The following is a 26706-nucleotide window of genomic DNA, read 5'->3' as shown; positions in this document are numbered from 1 at the left end:
GAAGGTGTACTGCTGGAGAAAAGGATTTTAATTCCTTCTAGCAGATACTGAAGAGAGAGGCTTTTGAATAGCATTTAAAACAATCTGACTTTAAAAAGAAACTTAGCATACCACACCAGCAGAAAAGTCTGTCTTTTGCCCTCTTATTGTGCATGGTGATGAATTTTGGCTGTTCTGAACTAGAGCCTTGGCTGTTTACAAATCTTCTTGTAAACATTTTCTTTAATCATTAAATTTTAAAAAGATCTGCCTATAGATCTTTGCAAATCTCTACGGTATTATTCAAAGAGTCCCAAAATGACTAAAGTATTTGTTGACGCTCATGTGCTATCAGAATGTTTTTTTGGTGAAAGTTGCTCTTTAATCTAGTAAAATTACACCATGTCACATGTAGTTTGAAGTTTTTACTTTAAGCAAAGTTGCAAAGTTTGTATTCAGAGTCATGTGAGTGATCCTTTGGATTCTGTAACTACAGTGAATAAAAATATACATGAATATAAAAATATACATGAATATAAAAATAGAAAATCCAGTAGAAAATTATGGTCATTAGTGAATTTTTTGTTCAGTGGTTCATTACAAAAATTTACACGGTTGATGATGAGAATTTAATCACAATTATCTGTATGTGAAATATGCACACTTACCAGTACGAGGGCTCTGCATCTGGAACGCACAGAATTTGAAAGGTGGGTGTGTGCAGAGTTGAGACTTCACTGCTTCCTGCCTGCTCTATTTGGGTTGTAGAGCAAAGGAGAAGACAGCTGCTTTGTGCCCAAAATTCCTGCTCTGTGTAAAGCATTAGTTAATGTCCATCACCGAGGCCTGACCATTTATCTCAAGTTATGGCAATTGCAAAATACGAATTTTTCCCGTCCTGGTATCACATAGATATTTTTTACAGTGCCAAATCACTTCAAATGTTGCATAGCAAGTAAGGTCTGCACTTCAAGCCAGTAAGATCTTGCTCTATTTGCGAGATAGTTATAGACTTTTATCGTAAGTAGATGATGAAGACACAGGGATTAATTTGTCTTTTGAGAAGACCTTACAGGATCAGACTTATTTCTGTGAGCAAGCAAAATGCTGAAAAATTTGCTTATCATTAAGTTGCTGTTCTAGAATAGACATGAAGTTGGTTTGAAGCAGATTTCAATCTGTGATATAGTGAAAAGGTGGGTTGTTTTAAATGTTGTTGTCAGTACTATGATCTGTCTAGCTTATATCTAATTGCCTTATTAAAGGAGAATTATAATACTTTTGTTTTAGGAAAACATTGTCTGAAATATGTGTGTGTGTCAGGGGGATTGTATTGATGAACATGTTTGAGAATGCGTTTATTTCCATTGTAGAATGAATTGTTTGCTTTTTTAAAGATAAATGCGCTGATACCTTTTTTGTTGTCAATGATTGATAGATCGCCTTGAAATTCGAGCAGCTCGAATTCTTTTGGATAATGATCATTATGCTATGGAGAAGTTGAAGAAGAGAGTTTTGGAGTACTTAGCTGTCCGGCAGCTGAAAAACAACCTGAAGGGACCCATTCTTTGTTTTGTGGGGCCCCCAGGAGTTGGTAAAACTAGTGTTGGAAGATCAATTGCAAAGACTTTGGGTCGAGAATTCCACAGAATTGCTTTAGGAGGAGTCTGTGATCAGTCTGATATTCGAGGCCACAGGTAACTACTGCTTCCTTTCCTAATAGCAATTTTTTCTTTTGTTTGTTACAGAATGTATTAATTATTTGTATTGCTTAGCTAATACAAAGAAGTTTTGCTTATTACAAACAGTGATACTCATTAAATGATTTTTCTTGGTATTCGATGGTATTATTCAAGAGAGAATTTTAGTAATGGGAATGGATATTTAGCATTGAGATACAGCCTTTATTTCCTTCTGCTGCTGCCCTTTATTGTCATAGGGGAGAATGGAATTTAATCTTCAGTCATTTTGGCACTTTGAAGTAAAATTCAGTAGAAAGTGTGATGCAGACTCTTAAATGTTAGATCTGATTTTTCTACTTTTCAACAGGTATGTAAAGATTTAGTTATGCAAAATAGCGTATGAGTAGCATGCATTACTTTATAACCATGTTTGTTGCTAAAGCAGGGGAAACTGAGAGTGATACTTAGAAGTGCTAAAAGATGGCAACTGAGTTAGGCTCTCAAACATGTTAGTGTACTATTTTCTCATTTCAAAAAGAAGTTTCTGTGAGGACATCTAAGCTGGAAGATTTCAAAAGTTTTTTGAGTGACTTTCCTTAGACTTTTTTTTGGTCTTGCATCTCTTCTTATATCTACTTCTTGGTCTTTTTAATCATTTTTTTATATTAGTGGAAGCATAACGAATGGGTAATGTAGATAAGTAACTACTAAACATCAGTGCAGCATTTTTTGTTCCATTAGACATATTTTATGCTTATTGCATGCAGTGTAGGAAGTCTGGAATAATGAATTTGTTAGTGTTCTAAAGATCTGTAAAACCACGTGGGTTTTTTTTTTTCTAAAAGTCGAGTTATTGAATAAAATTTCTCCTAACAACAGTAGGTAAATTACTGTGATTTAAAGTTATCAGTTATTTTTTGATGCCGTCTAGCAGTTAATTTTGCCCAGTGGCAAAAACCATGTGTAAATTTTTCTTAGTGTAGGTTTGGTCAACATACCCAGCAGCCACTGGGGGTTTGTAGATAGATTTATTTTAACGTGTTGGTTTTTACTGCATAGGAGCACTGTGCATGTGTGTGTGATTGTTTTGTAAACCTTTCTAAGAGCTGGCCTTTTTATCCATTTACTTACACACTAATGGAAAAAGAAGCAAAATCCTGTCTTTGTCCTTCACTATATATTATTCCTGTAATTCATAAACTATGTTGTTAATCACTGTTTAATAAGTAAGAATTCTGATGTTTAAGATTAGTTACAGTATGGATCCTAAAAATAATTTAAAATGTGATTCAGCAACATATTGCTATTCGAACTGAAACCACTAGAGGCTGTTGAATACTAAGCATTATAGCCTTAAGTGACTTTTCCAGATCAGAGCAGGACTGAAGGGTTTGTAACAGGGAAACCACGTCTGTGAAATTGATGTGATGAATAAAAATGAAACTGTCATCAACTCTTACTCAGTTGCCAGTAATTCCTTACTGTTTTCTTTTTTTTGTTTAGTTTTGTTTGGCTTTCTATATTGTGCTTAGACCTAATAAAGAATAAAGACAGCTAAAGTCATGTGATAATGAGGCTTTTAAAAACTTTTAAATCCATGTGTTTGTGGCTGTCACTGCACAATTTTTGAGGGCATTATTGAATTATTAATGCATGTTAGAAGCTCACCATTATAAATTTCATATTAACAAATTTACTTGAAATTACCTGATGGGAAATATTTGATAAGACAGTTTATTTTTCATCAGCAAAGGAAACTACTATCTAGAATTAGCAAGAGTATCTTGTGATTACTCTTTAACAAACAAGCATATAGTTTAAAAACAAACTTTAGAGCAGTTAGTATGAGGAGTCCCTTGTAACCAACTGCTTTTGCAAGTTTTTTGTAGGTAAAATCAAAACCAACTGTTGCATACTGTTCTTTTGATTCTGCTTCATTTTTTTTTCTGCTTCTCAGAATAAGATTTAATCAAATTAGAACTACACCTTTTCTGTAGACCTCTCTGTAATGTTGTTTTGCATAAATAAATCCTTCAAGTTATTCCCAGTCAAATGAATCCATATTGTGCATCTGGTGGCAGTCATGGAGAGGAATTACAGAGGTGGTGTAAAAGCAGAGAAGACGTAGGCTGCTGTTTTCTGAGTTTTACTGTTAAGTAGGCTAATTTTCTGACATGACATGTTAGGAGCTATTCTTTTCCTCCTAAAAGCTCCTGATTAGGCCTTAAGACTTAAGTTAAGGGTTCATTCAATTAACATTGCAAAAGAATAATACTATATGTACCTACTAATGTACTAAACATTAAAAGAAATGTACTAAATGTACTAGAACATTAAAAAGGAAGCTATGGTTCAGTTTCACTTGTAAGCATGTATTGCCTGAAATAGCATTTACTTTGGCTGCTTCTTACTGTTGTAAGTGAAAGATGCAGACTTGAGAGATTCAGCAAGCAAAATAAAATATATTAGACAGCCAGCAGGGTGGGGAGTGGTGTTTCAGTAAGTGTGCTGTTCCATGTGATGTGTAACTAGGGCAGTCACAATCGCCCAGTTTTTGCCATTTCAGTGTGGATCATGTGCCTGCAGCTGGGGTTTGTGAATCCTTTTTTGATTGGGTGAAGGGTAGCAACTACTGTTCTGCATTCCCAAAATGAAATCATCATTTTGGTACAAAAACAGAACTGCTTTATCAGACATCCTCCAGCTGTTGTTTGCATTTACCACTCATATATACCTTACAGTAAAGTTTGCCGGTTTACATTTGTTGCTTATTTGTATTTAAAAAAAAAAAAAAAAAATTATCACCAAACCACCCTGAAGGATAACTTCGAGCTTTTTTCCAAGCAGCTCACTGCATTGAAGATCTCCTCAGTACTGATACTTTGTTTTATACAGGAACTGTATGATCTCTGCTGCGTGTATGTGTGGCTTTCTATATTTAAAAGAGGAAAGGTGTAATTGCACCATTTATTTATAGCGGTGCTGGTGAGATCACTGTGAAGATCTTTTTTCTCTCACTTCCATGTGAAGCACTCTTTCTTATATTACCATTGCTTTTCAGTTTCTAGAAGGTTGGATAGTTTGATTCTAGCTTAGGCCTGTGCTGAAGACTTGTTCAGGTGCATCTGTGTGAGAAAAGGTGTGATTCCTCACCAGTACAGCTATGCTAGCAGAAGTTCACAGCACAGGCCTTGTTGCACTAGAAAAAAGCAAACCTCAAACAGTTTCACCTGTGAGAGGAATAGCACGTACGAAGCATAGATACATTTGGAGGGCACTTGAGTAGAGGAACCTCTGTCCTTGCAAAAAAATAAGCTGTAACCTTGTGCAACCAAGTTCAGAAATAGTTTTTTTGGTGGCATTAACTTTGTTATCTTTTGCTATCTCTGCAGTTTGAAAACCGCTGTCGTTAAAAACAATTTAAATCTTTTTGTCTTTACAACAGTGTGAAGAAAGTGAGTTGTGTTTTTATCAATAATAGTAGTACTGCTTTAAGTGTTCCGATTCATACACGTTCCCTGCTTATACTGGGAAAGCTGACAAGGTTAGATTTCCCAGCTGTCTGTCTTGCATTTTCTAGGATGCATAGCTCCTAATGACATGCTGTACAATTCCAGTGGTGTTTTTGAAGGTACCTTTTCACCGATTTAAAAATACATTAAAAGATGAATAAATTACAGACCTTACGTGACTTGAGCTCTTCAGAGTATTTTTAATTGTTACTATGCAAGTGAGATAGCCAGGAAACTTGATCTATACTTCCTGTTTTGAATGGAGAACAGCTGACTCTTTTTAGGTTTAATACATGGAGAGAAACAATGCATCAAAAAATGAGCAAAGCTACATTCTATCGTCAAAAATGCTAATACAGAATACTATTTTTCCTCCTTTCAAACCTAGGTAAAATAATGAAAATAAAGAATAACATCGCATTCAGTGGCTACTGTTGACAAGCAGCAGTATTCAGTTTCACAACCTGTACAAGGCAAAGGTTAATGTGCAGACAGATAGATGGTAATTTCTGCTTGTAATTTTAATATATTCTAGTGGGTTTTTGCTGAGGACTCTTGTGTTGAGATGTGTTCCATAATAACCATTTAGAAATGAAAACAGGCTACCTATGTTTGTATTTTCAAGATAAAATACTACATTATTGTTCTTTGTCATCCTACTTCTTTACTTGCCTTGGAGATCTTGAGTCTTTGATTAGTAGTATAAGAAAATAGTTATTGGTCCACCTTTAATAAATGAAGATGTATTACACAGTTAGACTGTTACACATGGGAGGAGTGAATTGATACCTAGGTATTTGTTATCCTAAGATTTATAGTGTGAGTATCCATTTGGTGATACCTGATCAAATTACATAAATAAACTTAAACATGCCTTTATTTGAAATTCAGTGCATTGATTAAACATTTATATTGGAGTTAGTTGTTTAGATTTACCATGTCTAGAGATGATTCAAAATACAAATGAGAAGATGACAGTAGACAGTACGAGGGAGGAGGAGCAAGAACAGTTAATTGTCAGGTAGTGAAAGGAAGAGCAGAATGATTCTAGCCACCATGTGCTTCTCTTATGTTAACCCTAATTCTGCAGAGACTGAGTATTTTGTGGAACTGCTCTATATTTGAAGCAATAGTTCCTTTAATTTTGACCTTTGACATTCTTGAAGGACACTTGGGTTATACAAGGAACCATTTAATCTTTTTTGTAACGTTGGATCCATTTCAGTTGGACTGTGGTTTCTAGTGAATTTTTTTATGCGGTAGCTTGTGACCCAAGTCTTACTTTGGATAGGGTATATAAAAAAGAATTATTTTCTGTCACTGTTAGAATGTTTTTCTTACTGCTTGCTTTAGAAGCCACTTAATTTTTATACTCTTGAAATTATATTTCTCCAAGGTCTTGATTTCACTTGACTTGTCGTAAGTTGTCTTGAGTACATTTGCTTTTTTCTGCTTTTTCTTCAGCACAGGTGTTGATATATTGTGGTTCAGCCTGCCTGCTGTATCATTTGTCTTAAAATGTTAAGAAACCTGATTGTGTACAACAGTGAACTCTACAGTTAAGTCCTACTGAAAGATGCCGTATCTGTGAGAATCTTGCACAAGTGTAAATATGTCAGTAAATACCTAGACCTACTTGAATCTGAAGTGACTGTGACTTGAAGTCTATTTTCAGGGTTATTTGAGGGGAAAAGGAGTATTTCAGCTTTTTTGTGTCTCAAAGAAAAATCTCTTCCTGTTCTGTTGTGTGCATGTGGTTTTTTGAGTGTTTCGAAAAACTCGAAGTTTTTAAAAGTGGTATGTGTGTATGCATGGGTATAAACAAACAGATTTTTTATTCAGAAAACTTTTTGATACCTAACGCTTGTTATCCTTTGACTTGTGTTGCAGTTGGATGGTGCAGGGAGAGAAAGGGTGATTATTCACTGTGCCTTCCCTTGACTAGAGAAACCCGGTTTACCTTCATTTAGTTTATAAACCAAACCTGTTTCTTAAAATTAGATGGAACATAGATATCTCAAAATTTTGTAGAATTTGAAAGGATGAGATGAAACTTTGTGTATGTAAAAACGCAAACATGCATTAAAAAATTGTAATGTCTTTAAGCATGCACTTGAGAATAATGTACCAAGCAAGAAAGAAGAATGTTAAATGTTTGCCTAATTACATTATCCTATTATTGGCATAAATAGAATATTAGAAACAGTCAGGCTGTGTTGTCTCTGAAGTTTAGTAAAGTTTGCACTATTTACTAGTACAGTAAGCACCTTTTGTTAAAAAAAACAATCCAGAACAACAACAACAAAACCACCACCTCCAAACAAAGCGCAAAACCACAAACACACAAACAAAAACCCAAACCAAAACAAAAGAACCCCCCAAATTGCTACAATGTTTAGTTTGTTTGCACTGGTAAATGATCCATTTCTGTGAAATTCAGTTCTGATTCAGTCTTGTAATTTTCTGATTGCATTTTATAGAATCCTTTCATTCTTCTGGCAAGGTTGAAAGTATGCACATGGAGAATGAAGTGGCATGCTAGTGTAATGGCTCCTCCATGCAGATTCCTGACCTGTAAGAAGTGTTACGTAGTGCAGTCCTCAGTGGAGACGAATCCACTCACTGCGGAGCAAGACTACGCAAAAGCAGTGAGGTGGTGAACTGTTGCATGCTGGCTGCTCCAGTCTTTACCAGCTGTCTCATGAAGGTGGTAATAGGCAAACTGAAATTCTGTTGCATTCTGGCTGTTTAGAAGATCTTAAAAACTTTTATTTTTGCTCAAATCTAGAATTAAGTACAGTGACTTCAATTTGTTCTCTCAGTGGTTAAATATTACATGGAACTAACACCATTCCTGTGTGGTTTGAGGTGGCTTTTTTATATTTAAAGTCCTCTCTAGTATCTTTTGAAATTACTCCCATGGTATTTTTGGTTTCGTCTTTCTAAATGTCATCCTCTTTATTTTGGACTGTATTAGAACAGATCATATGGCAAAGCAGGCCTGTTCTGCATATCTGCTTCGTGAGGGTCATGAGATAGGTACTGTAATTCAGCACTTCATGTATCTTGTTCTTCGTGAGTGACCAGCATTTCATATTCTTAATTATAGTATTTTATTTAGTTATGGCGCAAGCAGAAAAGCCTGTGGTAAATGCAGCAAACAAGGACTATAAGTGCATATAAAATGTAGTTGCTCTGTGCGTTGTGGAAAAAAAGTTTTTATCACCTTTGCTGAATAAATTCAGACTCACAACTTTTTTGTGCCATTGCACTGTTTTAGTTTTTTATTTCGTGTTGAAACAACATAGTAAACACAATTATTTTTTGTGAATATTAGTGAAAGCATGCTATATATATACAGGGGACATAACAGTTCAGCAAATTTGAATTTTGCCCTAATTTGTAATGTGCTGTGTGAACTCTGTTGTGATGACAAAACCCCAGTATCATCATTATTAAAATGTTAATATTAATGAGGTTCCCAAATCTGGTTCTGCTTGTTCATACAGTACAAGGATGCTTGTACTGAATCATGTAAAATGCCTGCAAGCCGTAATGTTTGGATATACTTTGTTGCATATGTTTATCTTTTCACACTAACTAGTGCATCATGGAACTGGAATTTTCATCTGCTGATATAATTGCTTATATTAATTCAGATGCATATCCCATATTTTTATCAAGTAGTTCCAAAAAGTTTTGCAAAAAAAGAAGTAATTGTAACAATGTTGCTTATTCTTACATTTTCCTTTGAGTTTTGCTTTTGATGTTTCTACTCCTGTTACATGCGTCTGGCCTCTCTTTCCTCCTACACATTTATTTCTCACAGGCGCACCTATGTTGGCAGTATGCCTGGCAGAATAATCAATGGGCTGAAGACTGTTGGGGTTAACAATCCGGTATTCCTGTTAGATGAGGTTGATAAACTGGGAAAGAGCTTGCAGGGGGATCCTGCAGCAGCCTTGCTTGAGGTAAGAGATCTTAAATTACAAGCATTATTTCATTGTAATTAAGAAGAATTAAAGTACTGGACTCAGAAGGGAATAATCACTGGACAAAAGATAGCATGACAGTGTCAGCTTTTTTATTCAGATGCCAGCTACTCTGTTTTGACATTGTTGGATTTCTGTCAATCACTTGTGTACAACGCAAATACTGTTATATAGAATTCTAAGTGAGATATTGTTAATCTCAGTGATGTGTACTTAAACAAAAGGATGTATTTTGTGCTAAGTGTTTAGTATATTTAAAGACAGTTCAAGTCTTAAATGTTACTTATTTGGGGGACTTCAAGACATTGCTTTGTAATGACCAAATGCTGTTGGCTACACAGAAGAACTGTAGAGCAGCCAGATAGTAGCTTTTTCAAGTTTTACCTTTCTTTCTTGAGACAATTTTAATATATTTTTGAAGTTTTTGATGATACAAGATTATATGGGAGCTAAGCATTTTACCTAGCATGTGATATGGACTAGTTGCCTGTTCTTTTAGCAGGATTTCTTTTATTAGTGTTATAATTAACTTTCTGAATTAAAGCTTTTCATTTAAGTCATGGATCCCTATTCTTTGACTGATTATGATGTGGTATTGTTTGCTTTCCATAAGAGTCAGCTATTAAGTGTGTTTTTTCTGAAATTCTGGGACTCAGACCAAGATATAAATTAATGATTTTGAAGTACATGGTGTAGTGATTTTATTACAAAGAGTTTAGAGGTGTTGAAGTTGACTTGCTTAAAGACACAAGTAAAATCTAGGCGATACAAGTAAGGACTTTGGTGAACGAGATCCTGTTGGAATATTTTGTAAATCCATCAACTGTTGAGATGTTATTAATTAGGTTAGTTGATGGGATTTCAGAAGGCTAAAACTTGAGTGATTATGAAGAAGATGAATTGAGACCTCTGCCTTGCAGGCTTCGTGTATCAGAGGAGTCTGTAGCAGAGAGCAGTAATGAGTTGCCAGAACCTTCTTTCTGCTTTCTTTTTTCCTGGAGTATGGTACATGGTCATAACCTAGTACAATTCCTTCTCAATTGACTTGCATATTCAGTGGTTTTATTCTAGCAGTTTGCTGGAGAGAGGAAGGAGTGTCTCCTCAGGTGTAGGGAAGAGACAAAGGGCATTGCCCTTCCCCAGCATCTTAGTGCAGAAGGCTGTGGGCATCTTCCTGTGCTAGCACTGATGATGAGGAAAGGAGGGAATGAGGAAGGTAGTGGCGCAGCAAGGCTGGGCTAGGCTGAAATGCTTGAGGCTGTAGCACTGGTGCGCTTAATGGTTTTGGTATCGTGCACGCTTAGAATTTCCTTGTACTGCTGTATTTTTTCGCTGTCTACCTCTCTTTTATGTTCTGTCTGGCTGTAGGGGCTACCATCTTACCACTGTTCCAGCTGAACTGCTTCTGTGATCGTTCTTAACCTTTTTAAGGCAAAAGGAGTTGGGTTAATAGAAGATATTTATCCATATGTTTTGAGCTAACCTGGCTCAATTTCACGGAGATGATTTAGGGCATAATCCTAGAAGCATCTCAGTTGTCAGACTTATGGTGTACTAACTTCTTTAGCTGGGCGGTTGTAGGTGGGTATGAAAGTGGTTCTGGTAATATTTCCCTACAGAGTCATTCTAATGACTCTCTTTGACTGGCAGTGCTTAATGCGGTGATTTGAATATGAAAAACTACCTAAATTAAGGTGTCATGAGCTTATCTGTATGCTGCATGACTTTCTGCAAATGAAATGTCAATTGACATTCTACAAATGTCATTATTTTCTTCCTGCTTGATAGTGTAAAATTACTGTTTTGACAAGGCCAGCTAGTTCTTTGAAAATCAAATGAACAGGCTATGGTTTGAGAGCTCTGTTTTGATATTTGCATGTTAACATGAACTAGTAATAATTTAAGTGTGCTAGAAAATACCATGGCTTCACTTTTTTATCTTTTGAAAATGGCAGTTATGGTCCTTTACCTGTGTGTTTCTCAAGTTTGTAGTAGACATTTCTAGGGTACATGAAAAACCTCTAAGTGTAAGGAAAACAAGCAGAGGAGTGTTGTACTTTTCCCTTGCAGGATTTTATTTGCTCTTTGCTGTTAGTGGTAATGAGCTCTGTTCCTGACTTTGCTGGTATTTTTTCTGTCATTTCTCCTTTAGATATTAGAACTAAGCTGGCCTAAATCTAGTCTATGCATGGATAAAAAATACCTGAAAATCAAATTTTGTTAGCTAGGTGACTGTTGTTTGTTAGGCAGTCAAAATCAGTAATGAAGCAATGATATGGTATTTCTTGGAAAGAGAATGACTTTTTTTGGATGTGTTCCAATCGTGAATCCAGATCTGTACATTAATATTGTTAATTTTATTCAACCTTTGCTGTTTCTTTTAATTTCTTTTTCATTCCCTGTCTTGCAGTAGAGAATTAGCATTTCTGTTCTTCTGTTGTGTCAAGTGTGTGAGGAAAAACAAACTTAATTTATTTTTTAAGTATTTGTGTTTTAGTTTTTGATACTTTGTTGCTGCTTTGGAATATTTCTGTCTTCCATATTTTAAAACCACTTTCTCAGTGATACTTAACTCGGCTCCTGCCATGGATTACTCCAGCTGAGGCTGATTGGGTTAGCTTCCAGCTGTCTGCTTGGGCTGCAGTCTTTATGTAAGTCATTGCTAACTGACCATTAGTTGCATCTGGAGAAGTAATTGCTCTATTAACCATGTCTGGGCTGCTCCCATGTGAGATCTGTATATCCTTCTACTGCTGTCTAAACATCCTGAAGCAGGTGCTTTAGCTCTTCTAATGGAGAACTCATGCCTCGATATAACAGCTTAATTTTCATCTGCTTTTTGTGGTTTACATTGTTGGAAAGTCCATCTGGAATGAGCAAAGGTGGCTATTATGTAGGAGAACAAACAATAGTAATTGGTCACCTAACTGGCACATTTGTTTTTCAGACTGCTGCTTCTTGTTTGGTAGGTGCCATCATGAAGTATAAAGGCACATCCTTTTTTCCTTAATGTGTAGGTGTGTTAAATTCTCACTGTCTACAATGGGACATATTCAAGAAGAAAACTGCCATACCCTGTAAGCTTGGAAGCAAAGCTTGGTGTTTTATAATTGCTGGATATGTGTTTAGTTCTAGCGCTTCTGCAGAATTGGTGCTTAAGCAAAACAGAATGTCTTCCTATTTCTAGTTACTGTTCATCAACAAGGGAATGTTTTAGTCTAAATTTAGATGATGTCTCTTTAGAACTGAAGAAAACAGAAATGGATCCAAGTGCACGATAGTGAGTATTTGTATACAGGGAAATTAGACCAGGAGCATAGCCAGGCAGTTAAATGTTCGTGGAACTTATTCTGGATTTTGTGGTAATAAAAAGCTGGTACAGAGAAGCCTTTGTATGCATGTGAGCTGTCAGCCATAAATTAACCAAGATGTTTTGTTCACTGAATGTTCTTTCTGTACTTAATATTTTTGTATTGGTTGAATATCTTTCAAAACTTTTGAACTTGAACTTTAGCACAGATACCTAACTGAAGAACAGTTCTATTTGCTCTGGAAAATCATGTGTAGGAATGATATCGTTTTATGTTGTCTTCTAAGAAATAGTTACCATGACAAAGAATTGTTGGTCCAGAGAAACTCTAGCCCGTATAGAAAATCTCAGATAATTCACATTTTTAGATATAATCCAAGTTGGGTTTTATTACAGTTTCCTTTACCTTTATTGGATAGTATTGTTTGCACATGAGTACAGCATCAATATTTTGTATATCTTTGTAAATAATATTATAATCACCAGCTTAGCACTTAGGAGGATTCGTAAGGATTTCTAGTTGCAGACTAGAAGGAGAAAGAGATAAACATGCTTGTATATAAATGTTATATAAAAACAACTTGGTCTGTCGGAATACATTGTTTTTCAACATCTTTGGAAGTAGTTGCAAATGCTTCAGCTAATATACCCGAATTTTGTGAAAATGCTGTGTTATCAGTGTTAAGAAAAAAAAAAGGTAAGTTGAATTAGGATTTGTTGTCTTTGAAGACAGTTTGTAGATGCTGTGCTTGGATACACTGCCTGTTGTTGTGTCTCCCTACATTTGAGAGCTAGATTGTATGACTAGTTGACGTAAGAGACATCTGTAACTGATTGAATTATGCATCAGTGTACTTGGCTAGTCAAGATACTTCAAGGCCTTTGCTTTGATCAGTAGAGAAGGGAGTAAATGATAGCAGCTGCCTGCTGAAGAAGGTAAGAAAAGGAGCTTTTGAATAGCATATAGCCAATGAACAATAGCATTCACTGAGTTCCAGCCTTAGTTTTAGAATTTAGGCATATCTTCAGCATGTCTTAAGATTTCGCTATTAAGGGGAGCGCATAACTTGTATTTTATTACAGTCGCAATACGTTTCCAAATATTAGTCTTAAGTCTGTGCAGTACATCAAAATAAAATCAGAAACTGTTTTGTCTTTAAGAAAGTTTTGCTGTGTTTCTGGCATTCTGTTAAAAAAGTATTTTACTAGTTTCTTGTGACCATAAAACATTTCTGTTCTAAAGATTTTTAACTTTTCAAAGACTGAATAGAATTTAAGAGTAATGAAAATTCAGAATTGTTTCTTTCATAACCAGCTAAGAAGTGCTCAGATTGTTTTTTAGAATTATTAACACTGCTCTTGTCTGAGCAACTTGAATTATAGCCAAGGGGTGCATTAATTTGGGTATAGGCAGATAAATTATTTTGACAGCAGTGTGCTGTTTCTCAGGAGATGCATAGGTCCCATTATTTTGACATGAGAATTATTCATGTCGGTGTGGCATTGTTAATTCATCATTTGGGAGGGAAAAGCGTGGCAGTACTTTAAGAGGGGAGCAGAATGAAGGTGGTTCATAGGTGGTGATTTAGAAGCCAAGTGTAGATTGCTACATACAATGAACTTCCAATTTTCAACACTGTTAAAAAACCTACAAGGCAGCACTTTAGTACACTCGTGATCCACATATATAGAATATTTATCACCTAATGCAGAAAATCAGCTTATTCAAGTAATAAACATATGCAAGTGTCGCAAAGCAAAAGGAAGACAACATTTATTTAAGTTATAGTTCTACTTGTGCAGCAAATTTTTGAGGTTGGTCAGACTGTGTTGTTATTCTTCAGTGCTTGTTTAATTTTGTCTCTTTTTTTTATCACAAAATTTGGGTAAAAAAGAAAAATATAAAGGCTGTGTTAGGAAAGCAAGGGCCAACCTAGAGTCAAGACTTGCATAGGGTGTTACGGGCAATAAGAAGAGCTTCTACTACTACAGGAGTAGTAAAAGGCTGGACAAAGCTGAGTGAGTGGGGCAGGTGATTTAGTGACAGCAGATAAGACTGAGATTATCTGTGTTCTTCCCCTTGGTCTTCACAGTGAGATCTATCAGGTTGGTGTGCTTAGAGTAATAAGAGCTACCAGCAGCAGATGAGGATTACAGTCAGGGGTTACTTGAGACAATTCTACTCATACAAGTCCATGGGACCACATGGAATGCTTTTCCAAGGATACTGAGAGGCCTTGAAAGGTCATTCTACCATCTGTGAAAGGTGGCGGAGATAGCTTACAGGAGGTACTTGATGACTGGAGAAATGCTGCAGCTATCTTTAGAAAAGACTAAAAAGAACTAACAGGGAAACAATTTTTTTTTTTTTTGCACGTGGTGTGGAATGTAGTTACAGAGTAATCAGAGCGAGGCAGGATATTGAGGGTCGGGCTTTAGTAATATTTGTAATGTATTTTATGAATGTGAAGTCAGATTTGAGAGATCCAAATGGAATATAACAAAAAGGTGTATATTGTATTTACTTCTAACTGAGCAACTGCATCGATTTTGTGTTTGCTCTTGTTAAGGTCTTGGATCCAGAACAAAATCACAGTTTCACCGATCACTACTTAAATGTAGCCTTTGATCTGTCCCAAGTCATTTTTATAGCTACAGCCAACACTACAGCTACTATCCCACCTGCTCTGCTGGACAGAATGGAAATTATTCAAGTTCCAGGTAACACTGCAGTGCTTTAATGAAAGTGACTAGTGTAAGTCCTTAAACAGTGTCGGGGCGGTTTTCCTGAAATGAAAAGCAGTTCCTTAAGGTAAGCCTACCAGGAATCTGGAATGAGTGGCCAGAATCGTTAGAAGAGACTAGTCAGGATGCCTCGGTTATAGCCTCTGTTGTGAGAATGAAATTTGGCATTGCTCTTGGGAAAATTGAATTCCAGGTATATGGAGATACATTGATACATTCTGTAACAATATTTTCACTAACTGATGTGTTTGTTTTCTAACTGGCTGCTGGCTGATGCATCTTTTTAAGAGAAATGGATCTTTGAAACACTAAAATTCTATTCTTCTTGTTCACATGAAGTTATGAATAACCACACAGTATCGTACCAACAGCCTTTTAAATTATAGCTGGGTTTTTTTGTTGAATTTAATCCGGTACAATTATAAATGGTAAGAAATTTTATTATATTGTAGTGTATAAGCAAAAAAGGTTAATAAACGTATGTTTTTTCTTCTGAAGGATACACACAAGAAGAAAAAATTGAAATTGCACATAGACACTTGATTCCTAAACAGCTTGAACAACATGGCCTGACTCCACAGCAAATACAGATTCCACAAGTAACCACTTTGGACATAATTACCAGGTAAATCTGTTATTCTTTTCTCTAAGTTTAAATAACTTATTGTTTTGGTAGCTAGTAAATCATTTATAAAGTCATAACACAAAATATTTCTTAAGATTTGTTGTCCTTAATAGTTTCAGAAGTTCAACAATTGGTAATTTTTGGAATTGCTCTTTCCTGAGCACTGTCTGGCTCTCCTGTCTAAACCGAATCATCCTTCATTGTCTAGAGAATTTCTTACTCTGGCTCTCATAGTGTGGCTCACAATCAGTTGTGTTGACACAATGTGTGAGTAAACAGAAACACTTGAAGCTAGTACTGCTGCAGTGTTCAGCGTGTGAAGCCATGGTCTTGGCAGCAGACAACCTTTATTTTAAAGAATGAAGTTTTATTTCTGTCATTTTCATAGACAAATGGAAATTACCATTTTGTTTCTTGTGACTTGATGAGCCATATTTGTCTGAAAATTGGAATTAGGTTAAAAAAATTAAAATGTGTTTTTTAAATAGCTTGTATTAATTAGAACGACTTCTTTATTCGATGTGAGACCAAAGATGTTGGTCAGATCATCTTCTGGACTTGAAAATAGCTTATTTCCAATGGAAAAAGTGTGTGAGTATTTGATGAATTGAAGCATTTTGTGACCAGGAACAGCATTTTGGCATTTAGTGAGTGTTACTGTCTGGTGTTTCTTTTTAATTCAGAGATTAAAAAAAAATTCTCTTACAGTCAGTTCCTCTGCTTTCAGTGAACTCTATTTAGAGTTTTAAAATAGTTCTTCGTTTTAATTTTTATGCATCTGAGAAGAGCTCAGTGCTATTGGAGCATTGTTTAGCATTTCACTAAGGTCTGACACCAGGTGTTAGCAACATCTTTTTCCCACTCAGTAGTTTTTCTTTATATTATCAGCAAACCTAATTATTTTGATAAAGGCATATGACATTTTTTTTCCTGTTTATTAGAGTAGCCGAAGTCTCACTGCCTTTCACATCTCATTTTATTTGGATTTATTTTTAAAAAGGCAGTGTGTTTACATTCAAAAGAAATCTCTCTTTACAAAGAATATCTACCAGTAAAACAATTGTCTCTACGCTAGGTACACTAGAGAGGCAGGAGTCCGCTCTCTGGATCGGAAGCTGGGAGCTATTTGCAGAGCAGTGGCAGTGAAAGTGGCAGAAGGACAACACAAAGAAACAAAGCCAGATCGTGCTGAAGTGGGTGAAGGAGAAGGTGTGTATCTTTTGCATGTTTTATTAAAAAGGAAACTTCTGACGTAGTCACTAGGAAGCTGATTTATCAACCTTTTCTCTTTTTTTTTATCCTTTTTTAAGGGCTCTGTTTTTAAAAGCTTTGCAAATAGAATGACCTTATTATGCATGGTTCAAGTAGTACTGAATTACGGCTCAGGACATAAGCAGAGTAATTTCAGCCTGCCGGGTTGGTAATTGAGAAGTACAATGGATCTGTTTCACATCTTAGATATGCAGTTATGATTTGTGTACATTGTTATGTCTTCCTAGGCTTTTTTATGCAAATCTTTCACTTTTTTTTCTTTAATAAAAGACTAAGCATGACTTCAGTTACTGTATTTAAAGAGGTTCTTCTAATTGTGCTGTGCATGCTCTACCAGCTCAGAACTCAATCCAGTTATTTTGTTGTACTCTAAAATAAATGTCTGCTTGAAGAGCTTTGAAACTATAAAGGTTTATGGGCTCTTCTTATGTGCCTTTTAAGACTGTGCTTATTCTAAGTCTCTTGGGGCTGTGGTCACTTGTCAACTTCAGTTAGTCTGTTCTTGTTTCCCATGTATACAGACAACGGTGATTTATCATTCCCAGTTATCCAACAGACTGAATGAAAACTAAACATAAAATTCCCAAACAGCAAAAATATTTGGGTAACTGCTTCACCAGTAGAGGTAGACCTCTTTCTAGTCTTGAAATGGAAGGGAGGGAGGAAGAAGTCAGACCCATAATCCAGTTTATGTACAACATGCAGCTGGTGACCACTCCCTTTTTCATCCCCAAATAATTGTTAATAAAAATGAACATCTGTGCAGTGTTTGGTGAAACATACCATGCAGAGCACGGATGGTTGTGCTTTTATTCCAGCCAGCTGCTAGTGGAGGATCTCGCTGTGCACAGTAGTTCTCTGCTGAACGCTTCAGAGTGCTCGTTGCAGCACTAGAGGTCTGCAGGAGCCCTCTGTTCAAGGTAGGCGGGAAATGTGAAGGACAGAATCTGAACCTGAAGTTGAACTTCTAAATGTAGATAGTCTTTAGTCTCAGTAAAATTTAGCAAGCATGGTGTTAGGTGTTTTATTTGGTTTTTTTAAAGACTACAATGAGTCCAGCTGACCCTTTCTGACAAAAAGTACTGCCAGTCTGTCAGAGAAACAACTGTGTGCCAGAGGACACCGGAAAGCAAAAACTGCAGGATGGCTGCTTACTTTTGCTCCAGAATACTCAAAATACTAAACAGGGCCCTGTTGGTTTGGTGTTGTGAAAGATTCCACAACTAAGCTGATGTGGAAAGAACCTCCAAGTTTTAACGTCTGTACAGCTACAGTAGTTCTGGACTGGTTTAGAGGACAAATAAGGAGACTCGCTGTCCGTTCCTTTAAAATAAGGCAGCTTACAAGTCTGAATGGTGCCCTGCCCCTTTCAGAGAGTAAATCATGGAGGAGGAAATACTACTGATATTTGTACAAACAGTAGCATTAGTTAGAGTATATGAAGAAGAGTTTTACCCATAGTAAAAACTTTTGTAATTTGTCTCTGGAAAATCTGTTTATTGACTGTCTTTCAGCTTTACCTTGCCTTTTTTCCCTAACTCAGTATTTCCCTTCTGAAAACTATATCTTCTTTTACCTTGTTGAGTTTTCTAAGATCAGCATAATGCCTGTGGAAACTGCAACATCAGAAGATTGCATTTGGTCTACAGATCAGTGTTTGCTTAAGTGGATTCAGCTCAGTTTTCTCTGAGTGTTTTCCTTAAAGAAAGTAAACTTTCACTGTAGCAGTGTTCTGCATGTGTGAATGACTATGCAGTTTAAATTGTCTCATCTACATTAAAAGGAAGAGCTTTTAAGACATATTTATTAATGCTTTCTATTTATATTATGTGCATCTTGTCTACCTTCTCTGTGCTGAATTTTTCTGAAGTCAAACACTGTTTGCCAATATTTCTGTGATACCTGAACTTGCTTTTGAACCAGAACGCTGAGACTTTGCTCAAGCAATACCAGGTGTCTTTGCTACTGTCACTTTTTTGATAATGATTTTGACAAGTTGTCTTTTTAAAGTATTTCTTTGAACTGAAGGGTAGCTGTGTCTGTGCTTAAAAGGTCTAATGCGATTGCTGAATAAAAAAAATGGTGACATTCTGCTCCTCAAGCCTTCTGATAAAATAAATCAAAAGCAGGTTCAGAGCACAACTCCTGGTACTAATAAGAAGAAACATGTTGCTATTAAAGCAAAGAACAAAAAGAAACTGTGTTAGACATCTCAATCCCGTGAGAGAGGTATTTACAATGTTAAAATTAGCACAGTACTTGCAACTTAGGTATTTACACTGTTAAAATTAGTAGTGGACTTGCAACTTACCAAAGCTAAGTTAAAAGAGCAAGCTAAGTGCTTCCAAAGGAGGCAAAATGCTGGCATTTTTGGTTGACGCACAATTTGAAGTAAGCCCAGAAGAAACGAGATGTGAAGAGTTGCCTTTGTACCTTTGAAACTGTCCATGAGAAAAAGCTGTATTAATAAAAGGGAGCCCAAGGGACAGGTGGCTCTGTAGTTAAACTTTGGTATTACGAAGACAGACATGTATAGAATGGTGCAGTCTGGAAAATGTGTCGTATTTTGTACTAATAATGTTCTTGTACTCAGCTGTATTTTTAGCAGAATGTGTCACTTGTTGGGAGTGTATGAGAGTAGGACACTTCTTAAAAATATTTTTGTTTAGTTTTCATTCAGTCTGTTGGAAACAAACCAAGTATTTGAAACGAAACTCGGAAATATCCCCAGATACTTGTATGTTGATGCAAGTAATGGAATTTGTAGCCTAAATTAATTTCTTTGAAATTTTTTTCCCTGTTGATTAGTGGACGTTTGTCCAGTTGTGCATAGTGATGATGAATTTTTATTTTACATAATGAATGACTCTGGAAGAATAGTTGATCAATTTGTTGTCTCAATAGTTTAATATAGAATTATTGCTTAGTATTTTTTCTTTATCTGTATGAAAAGACCTATAATTCGTTTTTGCTTTACACATTTGTCAGTTACTGATGTGATGTTGAGACTTTACGGTTGGTGCATTCATATGTCATGAGTTCTGAATATGAGAGCGCACGCTACAGGCTTGCCTTGTAGATTCTAACTTGCTAAAGCATAATTTGTATATGATTTGTAGAATATCAGAATAGTAACACAGTGCCTATTGCATTTACTCAGCAGAGTGTCTTCTGGCTTGTGGGTTTGTGATAAAAGTTGAAAGACATTAGGTGGTAGAACCACAAAATTTCCATCATTTTATTGATTAAATCAGATTGTTAACTTGAAGTGGAGCATCTGTTTTCAAGGCTTTGTAAACATCAGGCTTTTGACACCATTTGATGGTAGGCTCTAAAAAAGGAGGATACCTGCCATAGCAGCACTGGTTCTAGGAGATACGCTGTCAAGCCATGTTTAGCACTTTCCAAAAATGCATAACTGAAATACACTGGCAGCTTTGTATTGCCTTCCTCGGTCCTTTGACTCCTGAGCTTTATGATGAAGTTGGCAAGTGGAGGAGTGCTAGTTTGCATCAGTCGTTGAATTTGTACAGTGAACTTCAGCAAAAGCAAATAGAGTCATTTTTCAGACCTCTCCAGGGAGTCTTCCCTGCGTACAGTAACACTATCTGATGTTTTACTGAAACGCTCTCTAAGATTTATGAGACAATAATCTAGTCTTTAACACTAGAAAAATTTCTAGGAGTCACAAAAATATGTGAAACTCTCCTTCCTATTTCAGTGCAGGTGCCTTGAGAATACAGTGCAGCAATTGTGTACTAAGGCATCATATCATGATACAACAGTTGAAACCCAGAGTGAAAAATTATTTGTCTAATTCAGACTTGAAAGGAAGTTTAGAACAGGTAATATTTAATAACTAAAAGTGATTAAATGAGGATTCTATCTATGTTGAAACCAAGGCTTTGAAAATACTTAAATATTTCCATAACCAAGTAATACAGTACAGTTTGTTCTACTCCTTGTGGATGAAAGAACACTTGGTTTTGAGTTTAAATGCAAGTTTGACTGAAGTTGTCAACGTGAACTGAAACATGTAGTCTTTACTCTTACTCCTTCAACTTCAGCATAATGCATTTTTATTACATGTGACTGTGGGGGATTTTGGTTGGTTTTAGTATGCATAAGGACCTTAATACACCTAGGCTAGTATCACAGCTCTTGCAAAAAGTGAGCTGTTTTATGTTCTAGCCAAAACTCGGAACTTCCAGCATCACGGGATCTCCCATAGCACTGGGAAATGAGTTTAGGAAATCTAATCAGCGTAAATCCCACAGTGGTGTGACTGTAGGCACTCAAGTTTGAGCTCATCTGTGCTGGTATTAGTACACTTACCAGCTCTGCGGACTGTAATGTGCGTTTCTTTCTAAAAAATGCTTGGAATGTCTTTCTGTTTTAGCCCAAAGAGGCGTAAATGTTATGAAAAGTTGATTTTATATAGAAACTATCTTTTGACCATGTTAATTTATCTAAATATTCCTGCGTGAAAACCTCAAATGAAAGTACTTCAAGTACATGTTGTTATTCTAGACAAGAATTGATGGAATGTAATTACTTTGTGAAAAGAGAAATTTTCTGATTCTGTGGGGAGAAATGCACATAGCATTAAATTTAAGTATACAAGTAAGTAGGGTTAAGGGTCACAGGAAGGAGTACCTTTCCAAAAGAAGATCTTTCAGAATTAACACTCCCCAAGTACATAGCATGTAAGATTTAAGTTTGACAATGGAAAGTTACTTTTAAGATACAGTTTCATGTTATGCCTGGCTTTGAATGTGGGCTGTTGTCAACAAGGGCAGTCCCATCCTTTCCTACCTAAACGTAGTTTTGTGGAGTTGGTTAGTTAGTTTGGAGGGGCTAAAAGAATTCTGGGTCTGTCTGTTGGGTGCTGAAGCACCTACTAGTAAATCAGATGAGAAAAAAGAACATGCTGTTTTCCCTTTAATTGCCCATAAACATGAAACCTTTTCTTTCATGGTTATGTTCTTTTTTGTACCCCTTCATAGCGATTCAGCAAATCCAAATATGTTATGTTAAAAGCTGTTTAAGAATTTTAGGTTTCTGTTATATTCTTCTATCTTGGCCAGTAAGTACAGCTAGAAATGTTGGAGTTTGAGTTATGTATTACTAGTGCTTAATTTAAATATGTTTTATGAGGAACTGAGAAATTGCTACGTGTTGAGGAAGTTTTAGACTCTTCTATTCACTTATTTCCATTATATCTCTAGAAGAAAGTAGCAATCCTAAGTTCTTAAATCTTAGTCTTTATGCCATGAAATTCCTGTTTAGATTAAATCCTGAATTATATATAGTAGTTCACTGTCAGTATGTTTTTTTAGAGGTCCATTTTCTTACAAATCCAGTATTACATGCCAGATTGTATTTTGTTTTGGGAACTTGCAAAGGCAGATTCTGAGGAACATTGTCATGATCTTTGCTGAGTAGCTGCAGATTTCTGCTCTGAAAATTTTACAAACATAATAATCTTTTTCTGTTAGATTGGTTGCTTTTTCAAGTTTTTGGTTTTGGGGAGGGGCATTTGTTGGTTTTTGGTTTTGTGGATTTTTTTTAGTTTTTCCCATTTTTAAAGGTTAAAACATCTTGGTACCATGCTCCTTCTCTTTAAGGAGTAACATAATAGTAGATCAGAAGGTGGTTCCTCCAGTGCAGTGTGGAGCTCTGTTAAGGGCACTCCTTTGACTCTAGAGCTTATTTCTCCAACTTAACTCAAAATATGAGTAAGCTGTTTTGCTAACTAGAAGTTCTGTTTCTGGAAACGTGAATTTAACTGTCTTGTTTAGATAAATGTGTCATTTAACTTGCACTATGGTTTATAGCTGTTCATCTGGGATAGGCAGGGAACATAAATTTTGTCATCATTAACAGAAATCTTAATTACTTGCATCTTTATAGGTTCTTCATAGTTAGCACTTATATGAAGGTGACGAAAGAAGATACTTCTTCCTGCAAAGAAAAAGTTGGTGTTTGTAATTATATTTTGGAACATCATTGTATACTTTTATAGAAAATTAGATAGTGTCAGAATTTACATTAATATTTTTAGGTAAAGTCTGGAGTTTGTTACTGTTACAGGTTGTAAAATGGGGTCTACTAATTAGATTATATAAACTCAAAGAAAGAGTTTCTGATTCTTTTAATAGGGCAGGTGGCCTCAAAAACTACCTACTGATCTGTTTACAAGAAGTCTGTCTCCTTCAGCTGTATACGTAGAACTAGGTGAAATACGAGCAAGCAGAAATGGCAAACTGTTTATTAGGCGATAAACTCTTAGTATAGAACAAAAGCAGATGTTTTTACACTCAGTTTTGTTTTAAAATATGAATCATCATAGGAAATTACTCAGGTTTTGAAGATCCATTGTGTTGAAATTGCAGTCTGAGTTGCAAGAATAGCGTGCAGGGTTATGTTTCATAGACTTTCTAGTATTTATGTATTTTAATTTGTTAGGTACAGAAATAGCAGTTCAACAAAAATAGAGGCATGCTGGAACAACAGGAGGGCTATCTGACTAAGGCAGTGTTTGTAGTAAAGGAATGGGATTTATGCGTGGAGCAGTGAGTTGTACAATGGAAAAATTAGGGGCTGTTGGATAATAACTATTAGATTTGAGTCCTGAATGAAAGCTGAGTTGATGTTATTATGGTAATAGTGATGTAGAATGTTTTCTGTGATACTATATAAAGGCATTAGTGAGAATTGTACTGCAACAAAATTAACTGTAAAAAGGCCTTTATATATCAGGATTAATAAAAGGATAGTTTGTATCTTGTGAAAGGAGATGTTCTCTCTTCAACCATTCTGAGAATTACTTTTGCAGCACAGAACACCTCTTAATGTTATATTAAATAGATTAGATCAGTGATTTGCATTTTTCTATAATTGTTTAAATTCCTGGGTCTTCAATTATTGTGCATACATTAATATGCAAAGGAAGACAGTTTCTTCATTGAAAGTAAAAAAGTATTCAAATAAAGGAAGCAACAGTGGATAATTTACCAAAATATGGTGCGGAAGTCTTGAAACTCAGTATACATTCCTGCATAATACAGACTATTGCTTTAAATGTATCCTAGGCTTGTGTTTTTGGGGTGGGAAGAAATATCTTCACTATATGTATGTGTACAATGCTTTTCTTAATGACAGCCTCATGGCAGGGAGGCACTGCCATAAAACTGCCACAGAACCTTAGAAACATCTGGGTTGTTCAAGTATTTTTCATTTCTCTCATATACGTTTCACTAAAATATTGCTTAGGGCTCTCGAGAAAATCGTAATGAGCCTTTTGCATCTGGATCAAATTCTGTGGGGAAATGACTCCCTGCTTATATTCTCCTTCTGTATACATTCTCTTAAGTAAACATGCAGTGTAGGCCTAATACGAATGATGTTTAAGTTCTTGAGCTTATTCATGCAAACAACCAGCTGTGTAGTCGAGTTTAAAACAATTTTCAGGCTTTAATATTTATATGCTCCCCATACAGTTTTCTTCTGTATAGGAAACACATTTGTAGAGAAAAAAGAAATTTTAAGGAAATTCTGCTAAGGAAACAATTGTATAGGTAAGAAATAAAATCATACTGTAAATGAAGGAAGGAAAGAGCACACTTTTGAATCTATAACTATGGCTTTAATTATGTGGTGCCTTCTTGCTGATGCTGGAGTATATTGCCTTCAAAAGTGTCAGGCGGATGGGGTTTTATAGTGCTTCCTGGAGAGTGTATCACACCTGTAGATATTTCTGAAAACGACTCATAATTTGATTTTGGAGGATTTTTTTCTGCTAGTGGCTATTGGTCAAGACAACTTAGAAATACCTCATCCAGCAAAGAAACGAGCAGAGTCCTGTGTAAGTATAATATTTCAAGACAAAAGCCATAGATGAAGTTGTTATACTGAAGTTGTTTGAGGGTTTTCCACTGAGGAAGGACTGCATATGCTGTGTTCTAAACTGGCCGTTGAGCAAACGAGGGATGACAATTTTGTGAATTAAGCAACCTGATCTACTGAAAAATGTCCCTGCCTGTGGTGGGGTGCTTGGACTAGATGATCTTTAAAGGTACTTCCCAACTCAAGCCATTCTATGATTCCATGATAGAGTAAAGCCATAACAGTCATAAGAGACAAAAATCAAAGTAAAAAGTGTGATGTCAGAATATATGCTGCATAGGCTGTAATAAAGGTGGGCCGTGGCTGTGTTGGGGTGGTGGTTCCATCTGACAGCCTGGAAGGAGGCGGCACGCCAGGGCTGGATGAGTTGGGCTTCCAGGGGAGCTGGTTTCTGTGTGATCTCCAGCTAGCAGCTGTTCCTGTGCCCGGTCGGCTGGTGTTGAGGATGTGTGTGCGAGGATTGGAATCTGGGGAGAGGAAAGCAGTGTTACAGAGTAGTGAGTGAACGCTGTCCTTGCTGGATAATGTGAAATGAGATGTTATTGAATGTAATGCAGGCTAGCTATAAGTAATGCAGCCATGGGGCAAAGCAATGTATGTAAATCCGGCCTAAAAGCTCCTACTTTATTTGACAGAACTTGATTATTAGTGTCAGAAGTTAAGCATTTAAATCCTTGCAGAAAGAGACCACAGAGAGCACAACTGTAAACGTATGTAAAAAGAACGGTAGTCACTGCACTTCTCGTATTTCCATGTTCAGCTTCATATTCTATATTACACTACATTAACCATGATAATCTCCTACAAATACTCTTTTTATGCACAAATCTGATGAAAAGTGCAAAGTCCTAAGTGAACTTAATGTGTTTGGCTATTTGACCTAGTTTAAAATGCATTTAAGCATGTGAGTTGCACCTCTGTCAGTGTTCTAGATTTAATACTATCTTTGCTGAACAGTTAGAACATGTTTAGGCTTAATAACTAAATGTGTTGCCGTATTATCTTTAATTTGACAAGATATTTGTGAAAGATGGTTGAAGCACACTTTCATGAACTTTCTGAGCATTTCTTTGAATATTTTATTTTTCTCTGTCACTTTTTTTTTAAATATCTGTGTCAAGAAAAACTGCTACGAATGCTAAATTAAATTTTCTTCTCTTAGATTGCAAAGAGCATATCACAGAAGATGCAAAACCAGAATCCATCAGTGACACAGCTGACCTGGCTCTGCCACCTGAAATGCCGATTTTAATTGATTTCCATGCTTTAAAAGATATCCTGGGGCCACCCATGTATGAAATGGAGGTAACATCCTCATTTGTTTCTGCTTGACTGCTGTTGCTGTCTGGTTTGACCAAGTGTCTATTTCATTGCTATTGACTGAGTTTATACAATGTTAACTTTTTAAAATACATATTAGCAACAGGACTGTGTTTCTTTGTGTTCCACCAAGTGTTTTTTCACCTAAGAAAGTTTTTGTTTTGTTTTGTTGTAATTCAGGCTACATAAATAACATAATGGCATGACTTTCTGTTGGCAAAGATGCCTGCAGCAGTGCTTAAGAATATGGTGGTGGTTTTTCAGTCTGTAACAACTTTGGTTTTGTTTGGGGGATGTTTGGTGGTCTTGGGAAAGAAGCCAAATGTAGAACCCAGGAATCCTGTCTCAGAGGCAGCTGTGT

The 26706-nt window shown here is 36.0% G+C and overlaps 1 protein-coding gene across 2 annotated transcripts in view; it reads left to right on the top strand.

The window, feature by feature from the left end:
* Positions 1–26706, top strand: part of LONP2 (lon peptidase 2, peroxisomal) — a 45087-nt gene that overhangs the window by 6317 nt on the left and 12064 nt on the right. For both annotated transcript variants that reach the window (XM_075433696.1, XM_075433697.1), the window contains exons 7-12: positions 1418–1676; positions 9003–9144; positions 15046–15196; positions 15719–15845; positions 16921–17054; positions 26188–26330. In XM_075433696.1, coding sequence (XP_075289811.1) covers positions 1418–1676; positions 9003–9144; positions 15046–15196; positions 15719–15845; positions 16921–17054; positions 26188–26330 — 956 coding nt within the window. The remainder of the gene's footprint in view (positions 1–1417; positions 1677–9002; positions 9145–15045; positions 15197–15718; positions 15846–16920; positions 17055–26187; positions 26331–26706) is intronic.

The sequence above is a fragment of the Opisthocomus hoazin genome, chromosome 12, assembly GCF_030867145.1.
Source record: "Opisthocomus hoazin isolate bOpiHoa1 chromosome 12, bOpiHoa1.hap1, whole genome shotgun sequence".
NCBI classification, from domain to species: Eukaryota; Metazoa; Chordata; class Aves; order Opisthocomiformes; family Opisthocomidae; genus Opisthocomus; species Opisthocomus hoazin.
The sequence above is the reverse complement of the archived record's forward strand: the minus strand, read 5'-3'. Positions and strand labels throughout refer to the sequence as shown.